The sequence below is a fragment of the Pogona vitticeps genome, chromosome 2 (assembly GCF_051106095.1).
Source record: "Pogona vitticeps strain Pit_001003342236 chromosome 2, PviZW2.1, whole genome shotgun sequence".
Classification (NCBI taxonomy): Eukaryota; Metazoa; Chordata; class Lepidosauria; order Squamata; family Agamidae; genus Pogona; species Pogona vitticeps.
The window spans coordinates 186,684,225-186,703,474 of record NC_135784.1 but is presented as its reverse complement, the minus strand read 5'-3'; the positions used below and the strand labels follow the sequence as shown (position 1 = coordinate 186,703,474).

Below are 19,250 nucleotides of genomic sequence, written 5' to 3'. Positions count from 1 at the left end.
AAGGCAGCAATCCATGAAGGGGCTTGAAATTTGAGTAAGATCAAAAATTGGAGTACAACTGAAAAACACTGAAACTATCATAATGTCAAAATATGATTTGGATGATATTTCTAAAAAATTCCATATAAAGATCTGCATTACTAAACTTTACTTCTAAACCATGAAGCAGAAGAATTATGGATCAAAACCAGAGATATAAAAACTATTCCTCTCATCAAAAGAAAAAAAGTCTTGATGGATAGCAGATGAAACTCTTAAAATTGTTAGTGATAGATTGGAAGTTTTTGCTGTGATAGAAATAGAGTCAACTTTTCAGTGATTGGTGTATATAGAAACAATGACAGCAAAGAAGATAAAATTACAGCAGAAATGAGATCTTTTCCATAAGATCCATGAAAGGGTAGAGAAATTTAAACCAAGGTTAAGGATGGTGGCAATGTTGGTTAATTAAACAGAAATAAAATGGAATTGTTAAAGATTTTCTATACCTTGGTTCAGTCATTAATGCAAATGGAGATCATAGACAAAAAAGCAAGACAAGACTGACATTTGGAAGGGCAGCAGTGAATTAGAAAATATCATCAGTTGTAAAGATGTGTCACTCAAGACCAAGACCGAGACCATCCATTCTATTATATTTCTTATCACTATATAATGGTTGTGAAAGCTGAACAATAAAGAAAGTTGACAGGAAATAATTGATTTATTTGAAATATGGTACTGGATGAGAGCTTTGCAGATACCCTGCACTCCCACAGAGACAAAGAAGTGACTCTTAGAGCAAATTAAACCTAAACTATTTCTGGTGGCAAAAATGATGAAAGACTGAACATGAGATGGTCTGTGTGTCCCCCCAAGTCCTCCATAGGGAGTGGGGCACCAAAGGGGTCTAATGGTCCAGACATAATGTAATCAACAAAATAACTATAAACTACTCTAGCTGTACAAATCCTCTTGAAGGCAGTCTTTAAGTCCAAAGATTAAGAAAGGTTACTTCACTCTCCTCTTACAAGTACCTGGGGGCTTAAAATTGTTTCTGCTTCTGTCATCCGTTGCAAAAGGCCATGCATTGGATGATCCATATCTCAGTTTCTGGCTGCCGCAGGCTGTTTACATTTTGCAAACTCTTCCAACATTACAACTGGGTTTGAGTGGGAATCACTGGCCGGGTTCTGAGGGTATCTGCTGACTCCTCCTCCGCTTTAGTTGGGTTGAAACTTGTAGCTATGGTCTTCTGTAGCTCAGCTTGGGCCACTCCAGTGCTTCCACTAGATCTCCTCTCCTTCCTTCCTTCCTGCCTGCCTGCCTACTTACCTACCTACCTTACCTACTGCCATCAGTCCTCTCCCTTCCCTCCTTCTTCTTTTATAACTTCAGGATCTCTCTCCTCCTTTCTAGACTCTTTTCTTTGCACCTTGCCTTCTGGACTTTCTGGGCAAGACTGTCCTCTCTGTTCTGCTATCCTCTCTTCTTCTACATCTATTGGTGATTCTGTTGGTGTTGGTGGCTTTGCAGAAGGTGGTGTGGCCACCTTCCAGGCTTAGGGTAATCCATGGGAAATCACTTGGGGAACAATTAGGGCAAGAAGGCACAAGGGAATGATGCAAAACTATCCTCTGGGACCACCTTACAGATGGATTGGTTTGAAAAAGGCCATAGTCTTTAATTGCAGAAAATCACTGCTCTCAGTAAAATCATCCTAGCAGCAGCAGTTTGTGATAATGAAAGAGATTACACAGGAGTCATGGGATCCTTAGGACAGAAGTAGGATGCTTACTTTCCAGAAAGTTGCCCTTGCTAATAGCATCATTCGCTGTTTAGCGAAATCATCGTCTTGTGAAAAGAGTTTCCCCATTGGAATGCATTGAAACCCGTTTAATGCTTTCCAATGGGGAAAATAGTCGTCGTTATGTGAAGATCACCCATAGGGAAGCCATTTTAAATCGCTGTCTTCTGAAGCATCGGTGCCGAAAACACCCTAGGAAAGCCATTTTGCGGAGCCGCCAATCAGCTGTTGAATTAAACTGAACAATGGCTGGCTGCCGCCGCAAGCCTCATGTTGCTGATAGCCCCTGGTGGAAGGGAGTTCCTCCATGCCCACCTGGCCCCAGTTAATGCCCAAGGGACCTCCCCTCTCAACTCCGTCCGGGGGACTCCCGTGCTGCGGTGAAAGGGAGCCGGCAAAACCTCTCTCGTCCCCCAGGCAGGGGAACCCTTGCTCAGCACTGGAAGGGAGCTCCTCGTTGCCCACATGGCTGGCAAAAACAAAAGGAGTTGCTAGACACGGACCGTCTAGCAACGAGGGAACCTCCCCCTCCCAAGCCCCAGGCCGGGAAACCCCTGCTCAGTGCTGGAAGGAAGCTCCTGCGTGCGCATGTGGCTGGCAAAAACAAAGGGGACCTCTCCCTCCACGTCCCAGTAACCCCTGCCCTGCCTGACGGTGAAAGGAATGGCCTTCTGCACAGAGATGGGGAAATCCCCAGGGGCTTCCCCCGCCCTGCCGAAAGGGCAAAAACTGAGGCTAAAAGCGCCCAGGGAGGGAATTCCTTCCGCTATCAGCCCGGGAAAAACCTCGCTGTCACTAGCTTCCCAAGTAGCCCAGGTTGCCCCTGAAGCCACTCCCCAGACGCACCTCCAGTAAACGCTGCTTGGTGTGGGAGGGGAGGGGAGGGAAGCCAAGAGGAGGCAGGGAGGCGGCGTGCGCTTCCCACTCGGGTGATGAGAAGCAGCCAAGAAATCCTAGACTTGCTTGCTGTGGGCGGGTAGGGAAGCAAAAGGGGTGGAGGGGAACCAGTGCGTGCTGTCCCGCTCTTGTAAGGAGGCAAGGGGAAATCCTGGGCTTGCCTCACTGTGCCGGGAAACCCCGTTAGTCTGCGAAGCCGCTCGCGATACCCCCCACTCCCCAGCCGCCCCCTCGCAGCCTCCCCTACATCTCCGGTAAGTGTCGCTTGGTGTGGAAGGGGAGGGAAGCCAAGAGGAGGAGGGGAATTGGGCGCGCTGTCCTACTTGTATAGCGAAATTCCCCCATAGGAAACACTGTTTTGCAAAGCGCAATGGCGGTCGCAAAACCTCGTCGTCATACAAATTCATTGTTTTGCGAGGCCATGGTCTTGCGAGGTACCACTGTATGCTGAAATAATCTGCAGAGTTTCAGCCATTGGATATTTTGTTCTGACGCTTTATTACTGTAATTTTTTGTTTTAATTTTGTAACTGCCTTGAGCAGGCATTTTGTTCTGAAAAGCAGCATGTAAACATGTACTTATGTAAGAATCCTGGGTCTAGAAAATCCAGCTTTCAAGGATGGAAGGAATTCCACTCTGAGATTTTGTGGTTGCCAGTAAAAGATGGCTTACATAATTTATTACTAATTATTAAATGAGGTAAGATTAATTCATTTTATATAGTGATTAATTTGACTCTGCTTTTGCCTCTTTTTGTCAATCCTTTTCTTCCAGATTGTATTAGATGTTGGCTGCGGCTCTGGTATCCTGTCATTTTTTGCTGCCCAAGCTGGAGCCAGAAAGGTCTATGCTGTTGAAGCCAGCACTATGGCTCAGCATGCAGAGGTCAGTGAAGCGTCCAGGTTGATGGGGTGATTTCCTGGGTCTCAGCCTTGCTTGGGACACTGGGGTTCCTAGCATGATAGTATTATAAAGCCGAAAGGAGGAAATAAACAGCTGAAGCCTCCCTACAAACAGATATCTAGTCTCTGAAATCCTCCCAGTCCTGTAATACCTTTTGAGATGGTCTATTCTGTTGATGAACAGCTCTTACTGTCAAGACATTGTTCCTAATGTTTAGATGAAATCTCCTTTCTTGAGATTTGAATCCTTTAGTTCAGGTGGTTTCACAATCCTCTGAGACAACATTCCCGCTAATTTTTAGCCCTCCTGGGTGGGGCTCTGCCCCTTGCGCGCATGACTTGGCCCCCGCGCACAAGGGTTTCATTGCAACAAAAACCAAAGGGGCTGAAAACTGTCACTGTCTGTGCATGGAGGAGGAAGAGCCCTGCACAGAGGGGAGCAGAATCGCTCACACAGGACCACTCCTTAGAGGGAGCCTTGCTCTGGGGCCATAGAATGTCTGGCTCCATCACCCCTAGAGCAGCCGTTCAGATCGTTCACCTCTTAGTGAAAGGATATATCACCTTTCAGTCTTTCATTCTGCAATGTAAACTTGCCAGCTTCCTTAACTGCTTCTCATAACAGTTTTTTTTCCCTAGACCATTTACCACCTTGGTCAGTCTTCTCTGAAGACATTCCAGCTTTTAATATTTCTCTTAAAATTGTGGTGCCCAGAACAATATTTCAAGCAAGGGCTATAACATTTTGGAACAAGGTGATACTGTTACTTCCCTTGATCTGGATACATAATTCAGTTGAAGTGACATAGCATTGCATTTGCTTTTTATACCATGACATCACATTCTTGATTAGGGATGGGAAGGCCTGGGAAAAACCCAGAAAAATTGGGGGGAAATGGGTTTTTTCTACTTTTTTCCAAAGCCATTCTTTTTTTTCCCAGAAAAATTGGAAAAAAATAGGGAGTGTGGAATATGTTACCTTTTGCAACTTGCTCTTCTGTCTTCTCCTTCAACCAACCTCTCAAATGAGGTTGTCTTTGTGTGGCCAGCTGAGGGAGAAGGAGAAAGACGGAAGACCAGGCTGCAAAAGGTGAATGGCCACTCACATGGGGGGGCACAAGGAGGGAAGCGCATGTCGCCGGAGGAAGTGTGTAGGAGAAGTGGGCACGATGCCCACACAACACCTGTGTGGGTGCAACAACATGCCTGGGACATCTCTAATGTTGAATAATACAGGAAGCAGGACAGAATTCTGTAACATCCTGCTTATCACTTCTCTCCAGAATGATGATGGCAATTGAAGTCTCTCATAGCTATTGCATCTTTCTTCTTTGAAGTTAGGTAGTCTGATTTAGAAGGGAATCATTCAAGTGTTCAGGCTGTATTGGAGATCTATAGCACACCCCACAGTGATGTTACTGTTCTCTTCCATCATCTTTGACTTTAAAAAATCCCAGTGCCCTTTATTTTCCACAACTGTAACTGGTGGATCTCCTCACAGATACACAGTCTTTCCGTACAGTGCTATTGTTCTTTCCTAATAAGTTGTACTCTTCAGTCACTGCATTAAAGTCATGAGTGTTATCCCACCAGGTTTTAGTAATGTTGGGTAAATCCTATTTGCCTTCCTATGTAAAGACTTCTTTATCTGCTGTGAGCTTTAGTATAGAGGCACCTGAAGCCATGGATCATTTCTGCCGGCTGCTTTGTTCTCTTTCCCTAACCACTGATGGGTTCCTGTACCACCCATCTGTTTCTGGTGCATCTCTGACACTCTTGTCTCCAGTAGTTGGTATCCTCCTGTTCTCCAGAATACAGTGTTTCGTACGGTGGTAGAAGGGCATCCTCGCAACAGCTTGCTCCTCCCATCCACCTCAGTAGACAGGATCTAAAGCCCAATCGTCTATCGAGGTTCCGCCTCTAGTTGGAGGGGCAGTCCCATATTTCTGTCTTTGCCTTGATAGGATGCTAATTTCTCTGTCTCCCGCTCACTCCTTTTTTTATACTGCCTTAAGAATGAATTCCTTTCTACTGGGATTTCTCTCTGTCCATTAATCCTTCCTCTTGAGATGTCAGATGTGGATGATAGCATAGGGTTGTCAGGGGAATATCAAACTCTAGTGAAACTAATCAAGGTGTGATCTACACATGCACGCACCCCAGTTATAGACACCCAGAATTTCGTAACTGGAATGAAAGCATCGTGGTGAAGGAAGCCAGTCCTGCCATTACTGGGACAATTACAGATTCCCGCCAGTGGGCCCAGAGCCACACTGTTCCCAGCAAAGAACTCCTGACCCCTACCCATGCAATTCCAGTTCCCTGAGAGGGCACCATGAGGTACGTCTGCTTGGGGATTCCTCTTGGAAGCTTCAAAGGTGAGGCTTAAGGATCAAACATGCCTCTCTTCCAGCAGGCGCCATCCTGGCCATGCAGCAGGGAAGGGGGAGGAGCTTGAAGAGATAGCCCCATGCTCATTCTAAGAGGCAGGAAACAACTGTGCAACCTACATAATATTTTAATAAGGGAGCCCTCTATGGAACAGGGAATCAGGGATGTTCAGCTGACCAAGACATGATTTCCTGGTGAACCTAAAAAAGAGTTAGCCTATTCCTTCTCAACTCATTCAACATCTGGGATTGATAATTGACACTCATACAGTCAAGATATTCCCCTCCACAAACAGAAGAGAGAAAATAGCCCAACAGGTACAGCAGGTGATGACAACCCACAAGTGTTCCCCCTCTAATGCTTCTAGCGAATTGTTGGGCTCCATGGTAACCATCATGGACTGCGTTCCCTAGGCCCATTTTCATAGACTACCATTACAGTGCTTATTGCACCCCTTTCAAAGATAGCTTGCACTCCAAAGCCCAAGAAGGATAATGGTACCACTCCAGATACAGACATCTCCCTAGTAGTGGACTTCTTCAACTGGCAGACCTTTCAGCCACAGAAAATTCAGATTATAATTGTTGCCAGCCTTTGGGGCTGGGCACCCACATAGGGTCCCTCATGGCACAGGGGAAATGGTTAAAGGAAGTAAAGGACCATAGCATAAACTGGCTAGAGTTGAGAGCAGTCAAGTTAGCTCTCCTCAGCTTCTCACACCTAGTACAGAACCAGGCAGTTCTAATCCAAATGGACAATGTATCAGCAAAAACCTTTGTGAACCATCAAGGAGGTTCAAAATCTGAACAGAAAGTGACCTCCCTTCTGGAATGGGGTCCAGTCTCCTCTCACTAGAGGCAGAGGACATCAAGGGGATTCAGAACACCCAAGCAGATTGGCTGAGTCCGTAGGACATGGACCAAACAGAATGAAGTCTGTTATCTCAGGTGTTCAGCTGGATCACCCAACATCTAGGCAAACTGGTGGTAGACCTGTTGGTATCCCAGGGGGATCACATGGTGAGGAAGTATTTCTCCTGGTTCCTGACAGCAGGAACAATAGGGATGGATGCCCTCCCAGCCCAGTAATCAGAAGGGCTTCTTTATACATCCCCCACATACATACTCCATAGCTCTTCTCAGGAAGGTCCACTGGAGAATAAAAGCAGAGGGACATGAGGTCATTCTAGAAGCTCCCTTTTGGCCAAGCCCTATGAGAAAAGTTGAAAGAACTGCCCATGTTTAGCCCTGAGAAAAGAAAACTGAGGGGAGATATAATGGTACTTTTCAAATAATTGAAAGGCTGTTATGCAGAGGAGGGGCAGGATCTTTTCTTGATGATCCCAGAGTGCAGAACACGAAACAATGTGCTCAAGTTACAGGAATCAGATTTTGATTGAATATCAGGAGAAACTGTTAGAGCAGGGTGGCAGTGGAATCAGTTACCTCGGGAGTTGATGAGTGCTCCAACACAGGAGACATTCTAGAGAAATTTAACCCAAGCACCTATCAGATATCCTTTGATTTCTTTTCCTGCATGGGGGCAGGGGGTTGGACTCAAGGGCTTTATAGACCCCTTCCAACTTCATGATTCTATGATTCTATTTTATTTGTGCCCTGCTGTATATAGGGCTCCATAGCAATATATTTACAAAGCATTCAGAGCTAAAACACAGTAAATCATGCTACTAAAAATACAGTTGACCATTGTTATTGTATTAAAGCAATTTAAAAACTCATCAGAAAAAGCAGAAGTTTTATCCCGTGCCCCATTTAAATATCCCTTCAGCAGAGAAACCATTTCTATTCAGTTGCTTTGAATAGAAAGATTTTTGTCTCCTGATAGATGGACAACAGAAAGGAGTCCTTGGGCCATATGTTCCCATATGAGTCTTCTTGGTACTTAAGATCATCAGAGGAGACCCTTTTCTTGGTCTCATTGCCACTTCAGGCACACCTGATGGGGACTTGAGAGAGAGTTGCTCTGTGACTGCTTCCGGTTATGGAATGCTCTCCCTTGAGAGGTTAGGCTGATCTCCTCCCTTTTATCCTTTCATGGAAAGTTGAAGTCTCACATATTCAGGCAGGCTTTTAAACATAACTGAGCCCCTGAATGCTATTTTTTTTAACTGAATAGGTTTGCTTCTAAATGTTTTTAATATCCAGACCATTTCAAGTACTATTTAGGTTTTTTAATGTATTATTTATTATGTTTTGGTTTTTTTATACTGTGAGCCAACTTGAGCCCCCTCATCAGTATAAATTAATTAATAAATGAGTAAATAAATGAAAATAAAATAAGTCCAACCTGTCTTTGTGCATTATATTCTTAAGCTGCCCATCCTCCATATCTATATCTGTAACTGAGTGAAAAACACACTTGTAAAGTAGCAGTTGTCTTGAATCAGTTATTGATGCAGTGGGGCTGAGATGGTGCACTTCATTTACTACAATGACAGCTTTCAGATACTCTAGTACTACCATGTTTCCTTGAAAATAAGACAGGGTCTTATATTAATTTTTGCTCCAAAAATACATTAGAGCTTATTTTCAGGGGATGCTTTTTTTTTCATGTACAATCTATATTTATTCAAATACAGTCACATCATCCTCTTCTGGTTGTTGCACAATGGTGGAGGGTGCGGTTTCACTTAACTGGGGCTTATTTAGGGGTAGGGCTTACATTACGAACATCCTGAAAAATCATAGTAGGGCTTATTTTCAGGGAAACGGTAACATTTCAAAGATGGTGTGGCAACTATTAATCCAGCAGGTGAAGTGAAACTTCTGATGCCAGTATGCCTTGTTAGATTCAGCAAATTTTTGTTTAGATTCAGAATGAACTTCTTAGCCATTTGCTGATTGGCTTACCAAACCATCTACTTTGTCTTCAAGTCATTATCTCCAGTGCTATTAGAAGTAAGAAACTACAATGTCTCCTTTTCAGTATACTATCATTTTTGGCATAAGGACCTTAACTTAAACTCTTTCTGACCAGTAGATATCTAAGTAGTGAATTAAAGTGAAATATCTGTATACATCAGGTCTTTTCCTTGCCTTTTCCTCTTCCTGGTCAGGTTTTAGTCAAGAGTAACAACCTCACTGACCGGATTGTGGTAATTCCTGGGAAGGTAGAGGAGGTATCACTTCCAGAACAGGTGGACATCATTATTTCTGAGCCAATGGGTTATATGCTTTTCAATGAACGTATGCTGGAGAGTTACCTGCATGCCAAGAAGTATTTAAAGCCCAGTGGTAAGTAATCTCTACTTGTGCATGTGTGGGAAGGGTGGCAACATCAGAGGAGGTTTCTTCAAGGCTCCTGACAGGTTGAACCCAGCTGGCCATATGAGCAGGCAGAGAACCAGTGAGACTTGTGGAAAACTTAATGTTCACTGGAATTTGGGTAAGCCAAAAGACAATGTTGATTTTAATGTAACATTCTACTATAAAATCGCACTTGAAGCATTTTCTGTTAAATACAGAAAACCAAATAATTTATAATGAGGAAAAAATGGGAAGAATGAAGAACAGTGTATAATGGGAAATAGCCACCATCACTGGAAAAGCCATTTCATGGCTCTTTTGATCGGATTAACAGGTTAAAAAGCAAACAGGACTTATCAATTTGGACGTTTTAAGGGCAGCAAGATAAAAAATTAAACTGGACAGGAATAGCAGTTAAAAGAAAGCTAGATTTCCCAAAATAAAATAGAACCAAATCTCTTACTAATAAGAAGAGTCTAGATATTTTCTCAAGTCCTTTAATAAGATATTTTCTCTTGCATGGTCATTGTGTTCAGATCTTTAATCACTTTAGCATTCTGCTCTGGAAGCACATACAGTATTTGACAGACAGTTGAACTTAAATGCAAAGAGAAAGAACTTTGATCTTTGACCTGATCAGTATTCCACTCATTTTTCTTGCCAAAACTCCCTGAAGATGTTTATTCCTCTGACTGTGGTTGTTTCTCACAGTGTATTTTCCATTTTGCCTGCTACTCCTTATAGATAATAATTTTATTTGTGCTTTTCTAAAAGGACATTATCTTTCCACAGATCTTTTAAAAAAAATGCTATTTCTGTATCCATTTCTGTTTTAGGAAATATGTTTCCAACAATCGGTGACGTCCATCTAGCACCATTCACAGATGAACAGCTGTACATGGAACAATTCACGAAAGCTAATTTTTGGTGAGTTTCTCTTCCCAGGAACTTGACACACTTCTCCCAGTTATGTAATCTCCATAGCAAAATGGAAAAGATACAAGTCTTGATTTGTGTCAAAGAGGTTCTGTCTTTTTTATCATATCATTTTTATTTAATTTGAGCATATAAATCTACCAACTACAAACAAATATACAATATAAGATTTAAAAAAAGAAAAAGAAATGAGAAAAAAAGGAGAGAAGAAAAAAATCCCTCCCCCTTTTGAGGACAGAGATTCAGACCTCATTAAGTCCCACATTTCCCAAGTTTCCAGAGAGCATTGAAGGGGAAAAAAAACACATCAATCATTTTGCCCTATACTTTGATCTGTCCCTGGGCCCAAACATATATTAAGTTCCAACTTTGTTTTGCATAGTCAAAAGGGTTCTGTCTTTATTAGGTTTTAGCAGCAACATTATTTTTCAGGTCTTCTCTAGTTTAGAAAATGATAGGGAATCCACATAGACTCATCCAGTGTCACTGTTCGGTTTTGTTTGTTGTTGTTTTTGAGACTACTCTATAATCTCCTTAATTAATTTATTTTTTATTTTAAAATACCCCCCTTCCTTTCTCCTTAAAAAGGACCCAGGTTGTCAAATTCTTGATCAAATTCTATACCAGTCTTTCCTGGATTTCTCTGCTGGGTTACCTTATCAGGTCATAAGCTCACTGTGTCTTGTCTTGCAGGTATCAGCCATCCTTTCATGGGGTAGATTTGTCAGCACTTCGGGGGGCAGCGGTAGATGAATATTTTAGGCAGCCTGTTGTGGTAAGTCTTAACTTTTTCTATAGACTCCCCTGTGTGTTTTGATAGAAATTAAAATGGTACCTTATGGCGATAAGCGAAATGAGAAGAGGCTGTGAAATGTAATTGAAAGCCATAAAAGCTGTGGGCAGACAGATATACTGTCAAATTTGTGTCTGCACATTTTCAAGCCCATAAAGGCTAGAAACTTGCTTTGTGCCACTGCTGGAAGAACCAGTGAGATGGATGTGTTAGTAATTTGTTGGCTACTTTTAAGACATCTTCCTTTCTATTTAGTAGACACTGGTCTGATTTAAGAGATCACTATAGACATTATCAGTTGCATACTGAGTAACACAGCTCAGTTCAGCTTCTGAACTAATCCATATGACTTGCAGCATATGGCCTAGCTTTATTACTAGGTAAAAGTATTGAATTTTGTGTATTCTTTATATTTTAGAAAATGTTTTGCTGATTGTCCTACTTTTTAAAACCTTGGGGATCAGTCAATATCTGATTAGTGGCGGATAGATTAAAGTTATAGTTCATTATTTTAAATATTTAGTGGACTGCTTAATATATATTTCACTTTTGACCCAATTGAACAGTGTAAAAGGAGCTGTTCTGAATCAGAGGTCTATTTAATCCAAAATTTCCCCCTCACTTTGGTCAGTCTGAGGCCTATGGGAAGCTGAAAATAAGTGCAGTAGCATCCTCCGCTTCATGTTCCTCTGTTATATTGTGAATTCTGGTGGAACTTTACTTTCACTTTTAATGCATGTCTTTGAGGCACCTCTTAAAAGAACTTTTGAATTTTAAGGCAACACCTCAGTGAATTAAATTTTTTGAACTCTTATCATCCCAAGAACTATAACTCAGTATTACACTGCCTCTGACCCCAGGTAATCATCACAGCTAGCAGACATCAATAGAGGATAAGGTGATGAATGTATCTGATCCTCTATTTAAAATGCATAAGCTCTCAAGGATAAGGCTGAAATCTCAGATCATTTGGTTGCATTGAATGATCCCATTTTTCTAGTATTATGGGAGAGAGGGAAAAGAACCTCTCCAGTTCCTTCACACTGAACATAATTGTGTAGTATTCTATCATGCTTCATTTGAATCATTTTCCAAATGGAAGAGCCCAATCCATTGTAACTGTTACTCATGAGAGAATAGTTGGATCTTGTGTATCATTTTGGTTGTCCTTCCCTCACCTTTTCCAACTCTGCAGTGTCTTCACGGTGCTAAAACCAGAATTGTGGTTGCAGCATGCAATTTGTCTAAATGTATTACGATACTGATTCTGTTTCCCTGTTAGACATGCCTTACCCTACAGATGAAATCAATTTCAAAAGCATGTGGTTTACAATGTTTTCCTCAGTTCAATGGCATCTTAACTTCAACAACTGAAACCAAATCCTTCTTTGGTCAGATCTCATAAAACAAACAAACCCCATAGAAACTTTGTTCCTTAAGATCCTGCTGCTACAAAGAAAGTAGCTAGATTAGCAGAGGTGGTGGACTGCCTTGGTTCATGCCATTGTTTTGTATGGAAGAAAGCTCTCCTGGCAACAGTGGTCACCATCTTTGCTTCCAACTAAGTGATCTTGTGAGCAGGGGAAAAAGATCTTGCCTTCTCCAGTTGTGCATGCACACCCACATACTGTTGGAGAGCAGAAATACAGTAGTGCCGGCTCACACTGTATTTTTTCATTGGTGTGCTTTTCTTTCTTAGGACACCTTTGATATTAGGATTCTTATGGCCAAATCTGTTAAATACACAGTGAACTTCTTAGATGCCAAAGAAGTGGACTTGCACAGGTAACTTCTATTGTTTTTAAGCAAAGGGAGAGAAGCACCACATCTCTGTCCCTTTAAAACTAACCTGTGTTCAGTTCTTTTTTTGTTTGGGGGTGGGCATAGTCTTCTATAGTCTGCAGTCCAGTTTTCAGATGCATGGAGTATTGCCAGAATTGCTGAGTCACCATACAAATGTCTGGGTGGGTGAATGTCACCTGCAGTTAATGGAAGAAATGTAGTTGGAATGTAATAATTGCAGATGATTACAACATTTATAGAGCATGATCCACTGACAATTTCATATGAGATGAAAAGTAGTTTTCCCTTTCAAGCCACAGGACATAGAGTTGAATGCCTTGATAAATTCCTGTTCAGTCATTTTTTTAGTTTGGTGTCTGCCTTAAAGTTCTTTTGTTCACATATGGCAGTCCTGGAGAATGGAGGCAGACAACTGTGAGAGACTGAAGTGTTCTCCCACAGTATTTTGAATATTACCATTACAAGAGTATTGGAAGCATCAAGATTTGTGTTCAGTTCTTCTTTGGCCTTTTTGTCCAGTTAGCAGACAAAAAATATATACACAACATAGGAAGATGAGCCAATGTATGAACCTGTGAGGTTCAGGATGCCATTTTTGCATCTGGGGTTTTTCACAACTCAGTGTCTTTGCACAATCTTTATTGCTGAAGTTGGTCTTTTTAATTTCCTGTGAAAAGAAGTTAAAAAAAATACAAAACGTTTCCTGGAACCAAAATTTACCCATAAGGGTAAGTTAGGTTCGTTCTTACAGGAACTTAGAGGTACTTTGTCTAGTTAAAACTGAAATTCAGCTGAAACTTCTAAGCTATGATTAGATAAGAACATCTGACTGATATGTTTATATATTTCTAATGGTTTGGCAATAATATTGTTCTACATATTTAGTCCTGTCTTGGACTGGATGCATCTTGAGCAAGCTGTCCTCAGTGATAGTTGGGCAGGGAGGAAGGACTCTAAAATGGTGGTCATAAGCTGATAAGAAACAGTTTAGAGGAAGATCCCCAGAGGTGTCGTTTGTCTCTTGTTTGATGGGACTTTTTCGAGTTTGCAGCTCTGTAGCCTATACTGTGTGCTGAATGGGAGGACCATGTACTGCAGAAGAGAATACATCTTCCTGTGGCAGACATTTTCTTTTGTTTTCCAGAATAGAAATCCCGTTCAAGTTCCACATGCTTCATTCAGGTCTAGTCCATGGATTGGCTTTCTGGTTCGATGTTGCCTTTATTGGTTCAATGTAAGTGATGGTGATATTGTGCTTCCCTCGAATCAGAACTTTTTAAAGCAGATCATTGTCACTCATGTTCCATACTTCACATTCTCTTTTGACTTGTATCTTTCTGTAGATTAATGTGAAACTTTTTGTCTGACCCAATGGCAGTGAAATTTAGAAATAATTCTGGTAGGGAATGAAATTATGAAGTTCTTCTTTGAACCAGAATTGTTCTTGGCTGGAGGATGCTTTTTGGTGCAAAGAAATTCAGCTGGATGAAGCCTCAATTCTTGTTGCATTGTTTTTAAGCCCGATTAAAGTTCTGCTTGTTCTCAAACCACTGTATTCTTTGACCTCAGATCCCTTGGATAGTGCTGTCCTAAAATGAGGTTCTGAGCATCTGATGGACTCCTGTTGTAGATATCAGCTTTGAAAATCCTTTGGGATATTGCTTCCCTCCGTTCTGGCAGTCTTTATGTGCCAGCTAAGACAACCTTGCTCTTCTGGGGTGTTTCCGAGGGTAGCTTTTTTCTGTAATTAATTTTGTGGTTTACTTCAGATTTTATAGTGTACGCATAAAACAGCAGCAGTAATCATTAGTAGCAGAATTCACATTTTCCTTTTTGAAACTTTCCATTCCTGTAAAAACACAAGGATCAGGGTATCCTAAAAAATTGTGAATTATTGTACTCAGATATATCCATTAGAACCAAGCTTAAAGAAGAAAGCCCCACTGGCGCTTCTGTAATAGAGCATAATTAAGTTTTCATAAGGGGTGGTATCACTTATATTAGCCTGAAAGAGAAAAACAGGAGTGTTTGAGAATGAACACAGCACATGACAAGCCACAGTTAGCATTCTCAGGATTTGTGGTCAGATGTATGCTAGGAGCTGGGAGACGTGGTCACATCAGAGGGCTGGGCTATGAATTTCTGCAGCCAGATTTCTTCCCGTTTCTGAACATAATCTTGTTGCTTTCCTCTCCCTGCTAGAATGACCGTTTGGCTTTCAACCGCTCCCACAGAGCCTCTTACCCACTGGTACCAGGTTCGGTGTCTCTTTCAGTCTCCACTTTTTGCTAAGGCTGGTGACACCCTCTCAGGGACATGCCTGCTCATCGCCAACAAGAGGTAAGTGGGGAGGATGGTTTCAGCTACATGGAAAGAGCAATGTGGAGCCTGCATAATTAAGTTGCACATCTCTCAGAGAGAGCTTTAAGCACTACGGGATGGTATATATGCAGCATGCATTGCTTTGCTTTAAATAGCACGGGGGACAGAACCTTGAGGGATGCCAAAGGCTAGGACGTTAAACAGAAGTCTCCCAAATACAGTACCACCTTCTGTGCTCTCTGTTTCCTGACTCCTAACAGAGCACAGCAGAAGGATAAAAGTGAGACAGACCCCAGGGAGCAAGCAAACAGAAGTTTGGACAGGGAAGAGGCAGTAAAGAAAGATCTACTGGAGAAAGAGTCAAAATAAAAGGGGAAACCAAGGCAGAGAGGGCAGAGATTTAGACTAATAAAAGCAAGTGACTTTTCTCTCTTGCGCGCGTGCGTGCGTGCGTGTGTGTGTGTGTGTGTGTGTGTGTTAGCAACCTTTAAGACAGGCATTGCAGCAAGTGCAAACTGATAGTACTTTTGAAAGAAAAAGTGAAAGAATTGGAGGAGGAAGTGGCCACACTTAAGACTATAAGAGAAGATGGAGATTACATAGACAGAACTCTTCAGCAGCAGCCACCCCGGGGTGGGGGGACTGGAGGTGGAAGAACAGCAAGACAAAGCAGTGGAGGAAGAGAATGCTGAGGAGAGAACTAACACAGTGCAGGAAGCACCATGGAAAAGTTAGGAGCAAAAGAGAGAGAAGACACTCTTCACCAGTGGAACTACAAAGCCACTTTCAGATTTTTGACGAGGAGTCTGCCAGACAGCATGAAAAGGAGACCCCACAGGAGGACATGAGAAGGGCTGAAGCTCAGCAAAACACAGTCACTGAAACCACACCCTGTGAAAAGAAGAACCGTAGTTGTCACAAGAGACTTCCTAATGTGTGAGGTTGGAACTGGCATATGCCAAGAAGATCCATGGACCTGCCAGGTATGCTTTCGCCCTGGAGGGCAGATTAGGGATGTGACAGAAGGGCTGTCATCACTCATAAAACCCACAGATTACACGTCCCTATCTTCTCATCCACGTGGGAACAAATGACACAGCCAAGAAGAGCTATGAAGAAATCACATCAGACTTTGAAGTTCTGGGAAGAAAACTCAAGGATTATCTGCTTTCGGGCCCAGATAATCTTCTCGTCCCTCTTACCAGTACTCAGAAGAGGACTGGGGGGGGGGGGGAGAAAATCCTTTGGGTGAATGACTGGCCACAAAGGTGATACTGATATGAGGGGTTTGGATTTTGGGGCCATAGGCTGAGCTTTTGGGAAGATGGACTTCTGACAAGGGATAGTCTGCACCTTATATGAGCTGGAAAGAATATGTTTCGCCACGGCATGAAGAACTGCATCAGGAGGGCTTTAAACTGAATTGGAAGGGGGAAGAAGACACAAGCTCAGAGGTAAAGATAGATGGAGGCTTATGTGCAAAAAGAGGAACAGTCTGAGCACGTCTAATGGGGCCCATTAATAGTCTTCAAAAATGAAGTAAAGCAGATTGCAAAACACACAGTCTTAGTATTTATACGTGAATGCCAGGAGTATAGGAAACGAAGAAAAACTGGAAATCCTAATTCAGGAGGGTAAATATATTTGATTGGGAAAACTGAAACCTAGTGGGATGATTCCTATGACTGGAATACAGCAATTGAAGGATACAAATTTTTCAGAAAAACCCAGAATGAACAGAAAGGGAGGTGGAGTAGCACTACCTGTCAAAAACACTTATTCTTTTATAGAAAAATACATACTCTTGCATGGTTCTCTCATTGAGAGCATCTGGATTAATATAACAGGCAAAAAACAAGAGGAACATGGTAGTTGGAGTATACCACCCAATCAAAAAGAAGTTGTAGATGAAACTTTTGAAAAACAAATGCAAGAGTTTCAAAGAAAAAATGTAGTAGTAATGGGAGACTTCAATTTTCCTGGTATTTGTTGGGAGACAAATTCTGCCAAATATGGACCTTCTAAGAAATTCTTGGCTTGTGTGGCTGATATTTCTTTCCCGCAAAAAATAGATAAAGAAACTAGAGGAGTAATTATCCTGGATTTATCCTAATCAGTAGAGGTGACTTGGTAGGAAGAGCAGCAGCAAGAGGAAGTCTGGTGTAAAGTGACCATGTTCTTGAGTTCTTGATTTCAGAAGAAAGAAAAGCAGAATGTAGCCACACATCTATGCTGCAGGGAGGACCTGAGAACAAAAAAGGCACACGTAGGAAGTGGAAAGAAGGCTGGGCTACAAGGAAAGTAGAGACAAGTTAGAAAGGCAAACACTGAGAATGAGTTGACATTAGCAAGATATGCTACAAGCAACAAAAAAGCATTCTTCAGGTACATTTGTAGCAAAAGACAGAAAAAAACAGTGGCTCAACTAGTCAGTGAGGATGGAAAATGATAATAGACAACAAAGAAAAGGCAGAATTGCTTAATTCCTACTTTAGCTCAGTCTTTTCCCAAAAGACAGCCTATGGTCTCCCAGGCAAATGTGAGGTGCAAAGGGGTGGGATAGGATTGCAGCTTGAGAATGATAAACAAATGGTTAAGGACTACCTTACTACTTTAAATAAATTCACATCCCTGGGGCTGAATGAATTCGATTCAAGGATATTGAAGGAACTGGCTGAAGAGAACCCATAGTCCATTATGGTTAGTCTTCAGGAGAGATATTATAGCACTTTTCAAATATTTGAAATGTAGTCATACAGAAGAGGGGCAGGATCTGTTCCTTATTATCGCAGAGTACAGGATATGTAATAATGGATTCAAGCTATAGGAAGCGAGGTTTAGACTGAATATCAGGGGAAAAAATCTTAACTGTTAAGAGCAGTATGACAATGGAATCAATTACCTTGGGAGGTGGTGAACACTCCAACTCTGCAGGCATTCAGGAAAAAATTGGAGAACCATCTGTCAGATATGCTTTGATTTGGATTCCTGCATTGAACAGGGAATAGGACTCAGTGGCCTTTTAGGTCCCATCAAACTCAATTATTCAGTGATTTATCTCTCTAACAAGGACTGGCAGCACTGCAAGTCAGGACCTCCAAGTCCCTTCACAGTGCAGTGACCCAGAAGAATACTATGGTTGGTATCAAGTCCTGCTGAGATATCCAGAATCATCAGCAACACACTCCCCCATCCAGTTCTGGGTGCAGGTCATCCACCAAGGTGACCAAAGCGTTTCAGTTTCATAGCTAGGTCTGAAGCCATAACAAAATGGTTGTAGACAATCATCTGTTTTCTCTCATTCCTCTGTTCACTTGTAGTCTCCAAGGGGTAGAAATGGCCCACCTAAGTGGTCAGAAAGAACTGATTGCTCCTTACTGGTATATCTATCTCTTTATTTCTTTTTTTTCAGGCAGAGTTATGACATCAGTATTGTTGCTCAAGTGGATCAGACAGGCTCCAAATCCAGCAACCTCCTTGATCTGAAAAACCCATTTTTCAGGTGTGTTACAGTGAGCTCCTATGACTCTTTTTTCAGATCTGTAGGAAGAAATTTTGAAGAAGCAATTTCTGTGAGATAAAGCCATTGTACTTTAGTGTCAGACAACAAGCATATTACTGCAAGCATAGTTATACTATGTTTGAGCTCAGTGAAAGAGTTATATTTATTTGGACTGCTAGGCTCATAGTTAATGAAAAATATCAAGTTGAATGACAAAGAAGAAATCACTGCTGCAATTCAGTTTTTTATAGAACAGTCTTAGGACATTCTTTGGTCTTCCCTGGGTACTGTTAGCAATAATTTCCCCAAATAACTTTTTATGGTTCCAAAGAAGTGTTGCACCACACATTTCAAAAGTGTTGACTAAAATGCTGAATGATGAGTGTTGTGACTATGAGAGGTTTAAAAAAAAAGTTTTGAGAAGAGTCCTTTATCCCTGGAAATCAGCCCATATGCAGGTTAAGCCTCATGCACCATGATACATTTCAAAAAGAAAAACTTGCATTGCTTTCTGCGGTATTTTCTGACCCCACTGGAATTCAGCTAATACTCAGCAGCTTTAGCAGTATGCATAGAGCCTGCGCATAGAGCCAGCCTACTGACAACTTCCTTTTCTTGACATGCTGAGCTATTTTCAAATGTTCGATGACTT

The 19,250-nt window shown here is 41.9% G+C and overlaps 1 protein-coding gene across 10 annotated transcripts in view; it reads left to right on the top strand.

Annotated features, from left to right (window-relative positions):
- Positions 1-19,250, top strand: part of CARM1 (coactivator associated arginine methyltransferase 1) — a 63,951-nt gene that overhangs the window by 19,620 nt on the left and 25,081 nt on the right. For all 10 annotated transcript variants that reach the window (XR_013542342.1, XR_013542343.1, XR_013542344.1 and 7 more), the window contains exons 5-12: positions 3,458-3,568; positions 9,053-9,230; positions 10,079-10,169; positions 10,872-10,953; positions 12,671-12,756; positions 13,919-14,008; positions 14,977-15,114; positions 18,509-18,598. Coding sequence is in view for 6 of the 10 variants with exons in the window: in XM_078386676.1 (XP_078242802.1) it covers positions 3,458-3,568; positions 9,053-9,230; positions 10,079-10,169; positions 10,872-10,953; positions 12,671-12,756; positions 13,919-14,008; positions 14,977-15,114; positions 18,509-18,598 (866 nt within the window). In the remaining 4 variants the exon portion in view is untranslated. The remainder of the gene's footprint in view (positions 1-3,457; positions 3,569-9,052; positions 9,231-10,078; positions 10,170-10,871; positions 10,954-12,670; positions 12,757-13,918; positions 14,009-14,976; positions 15,115-18,508; positions 18,599-19,250) is intronic.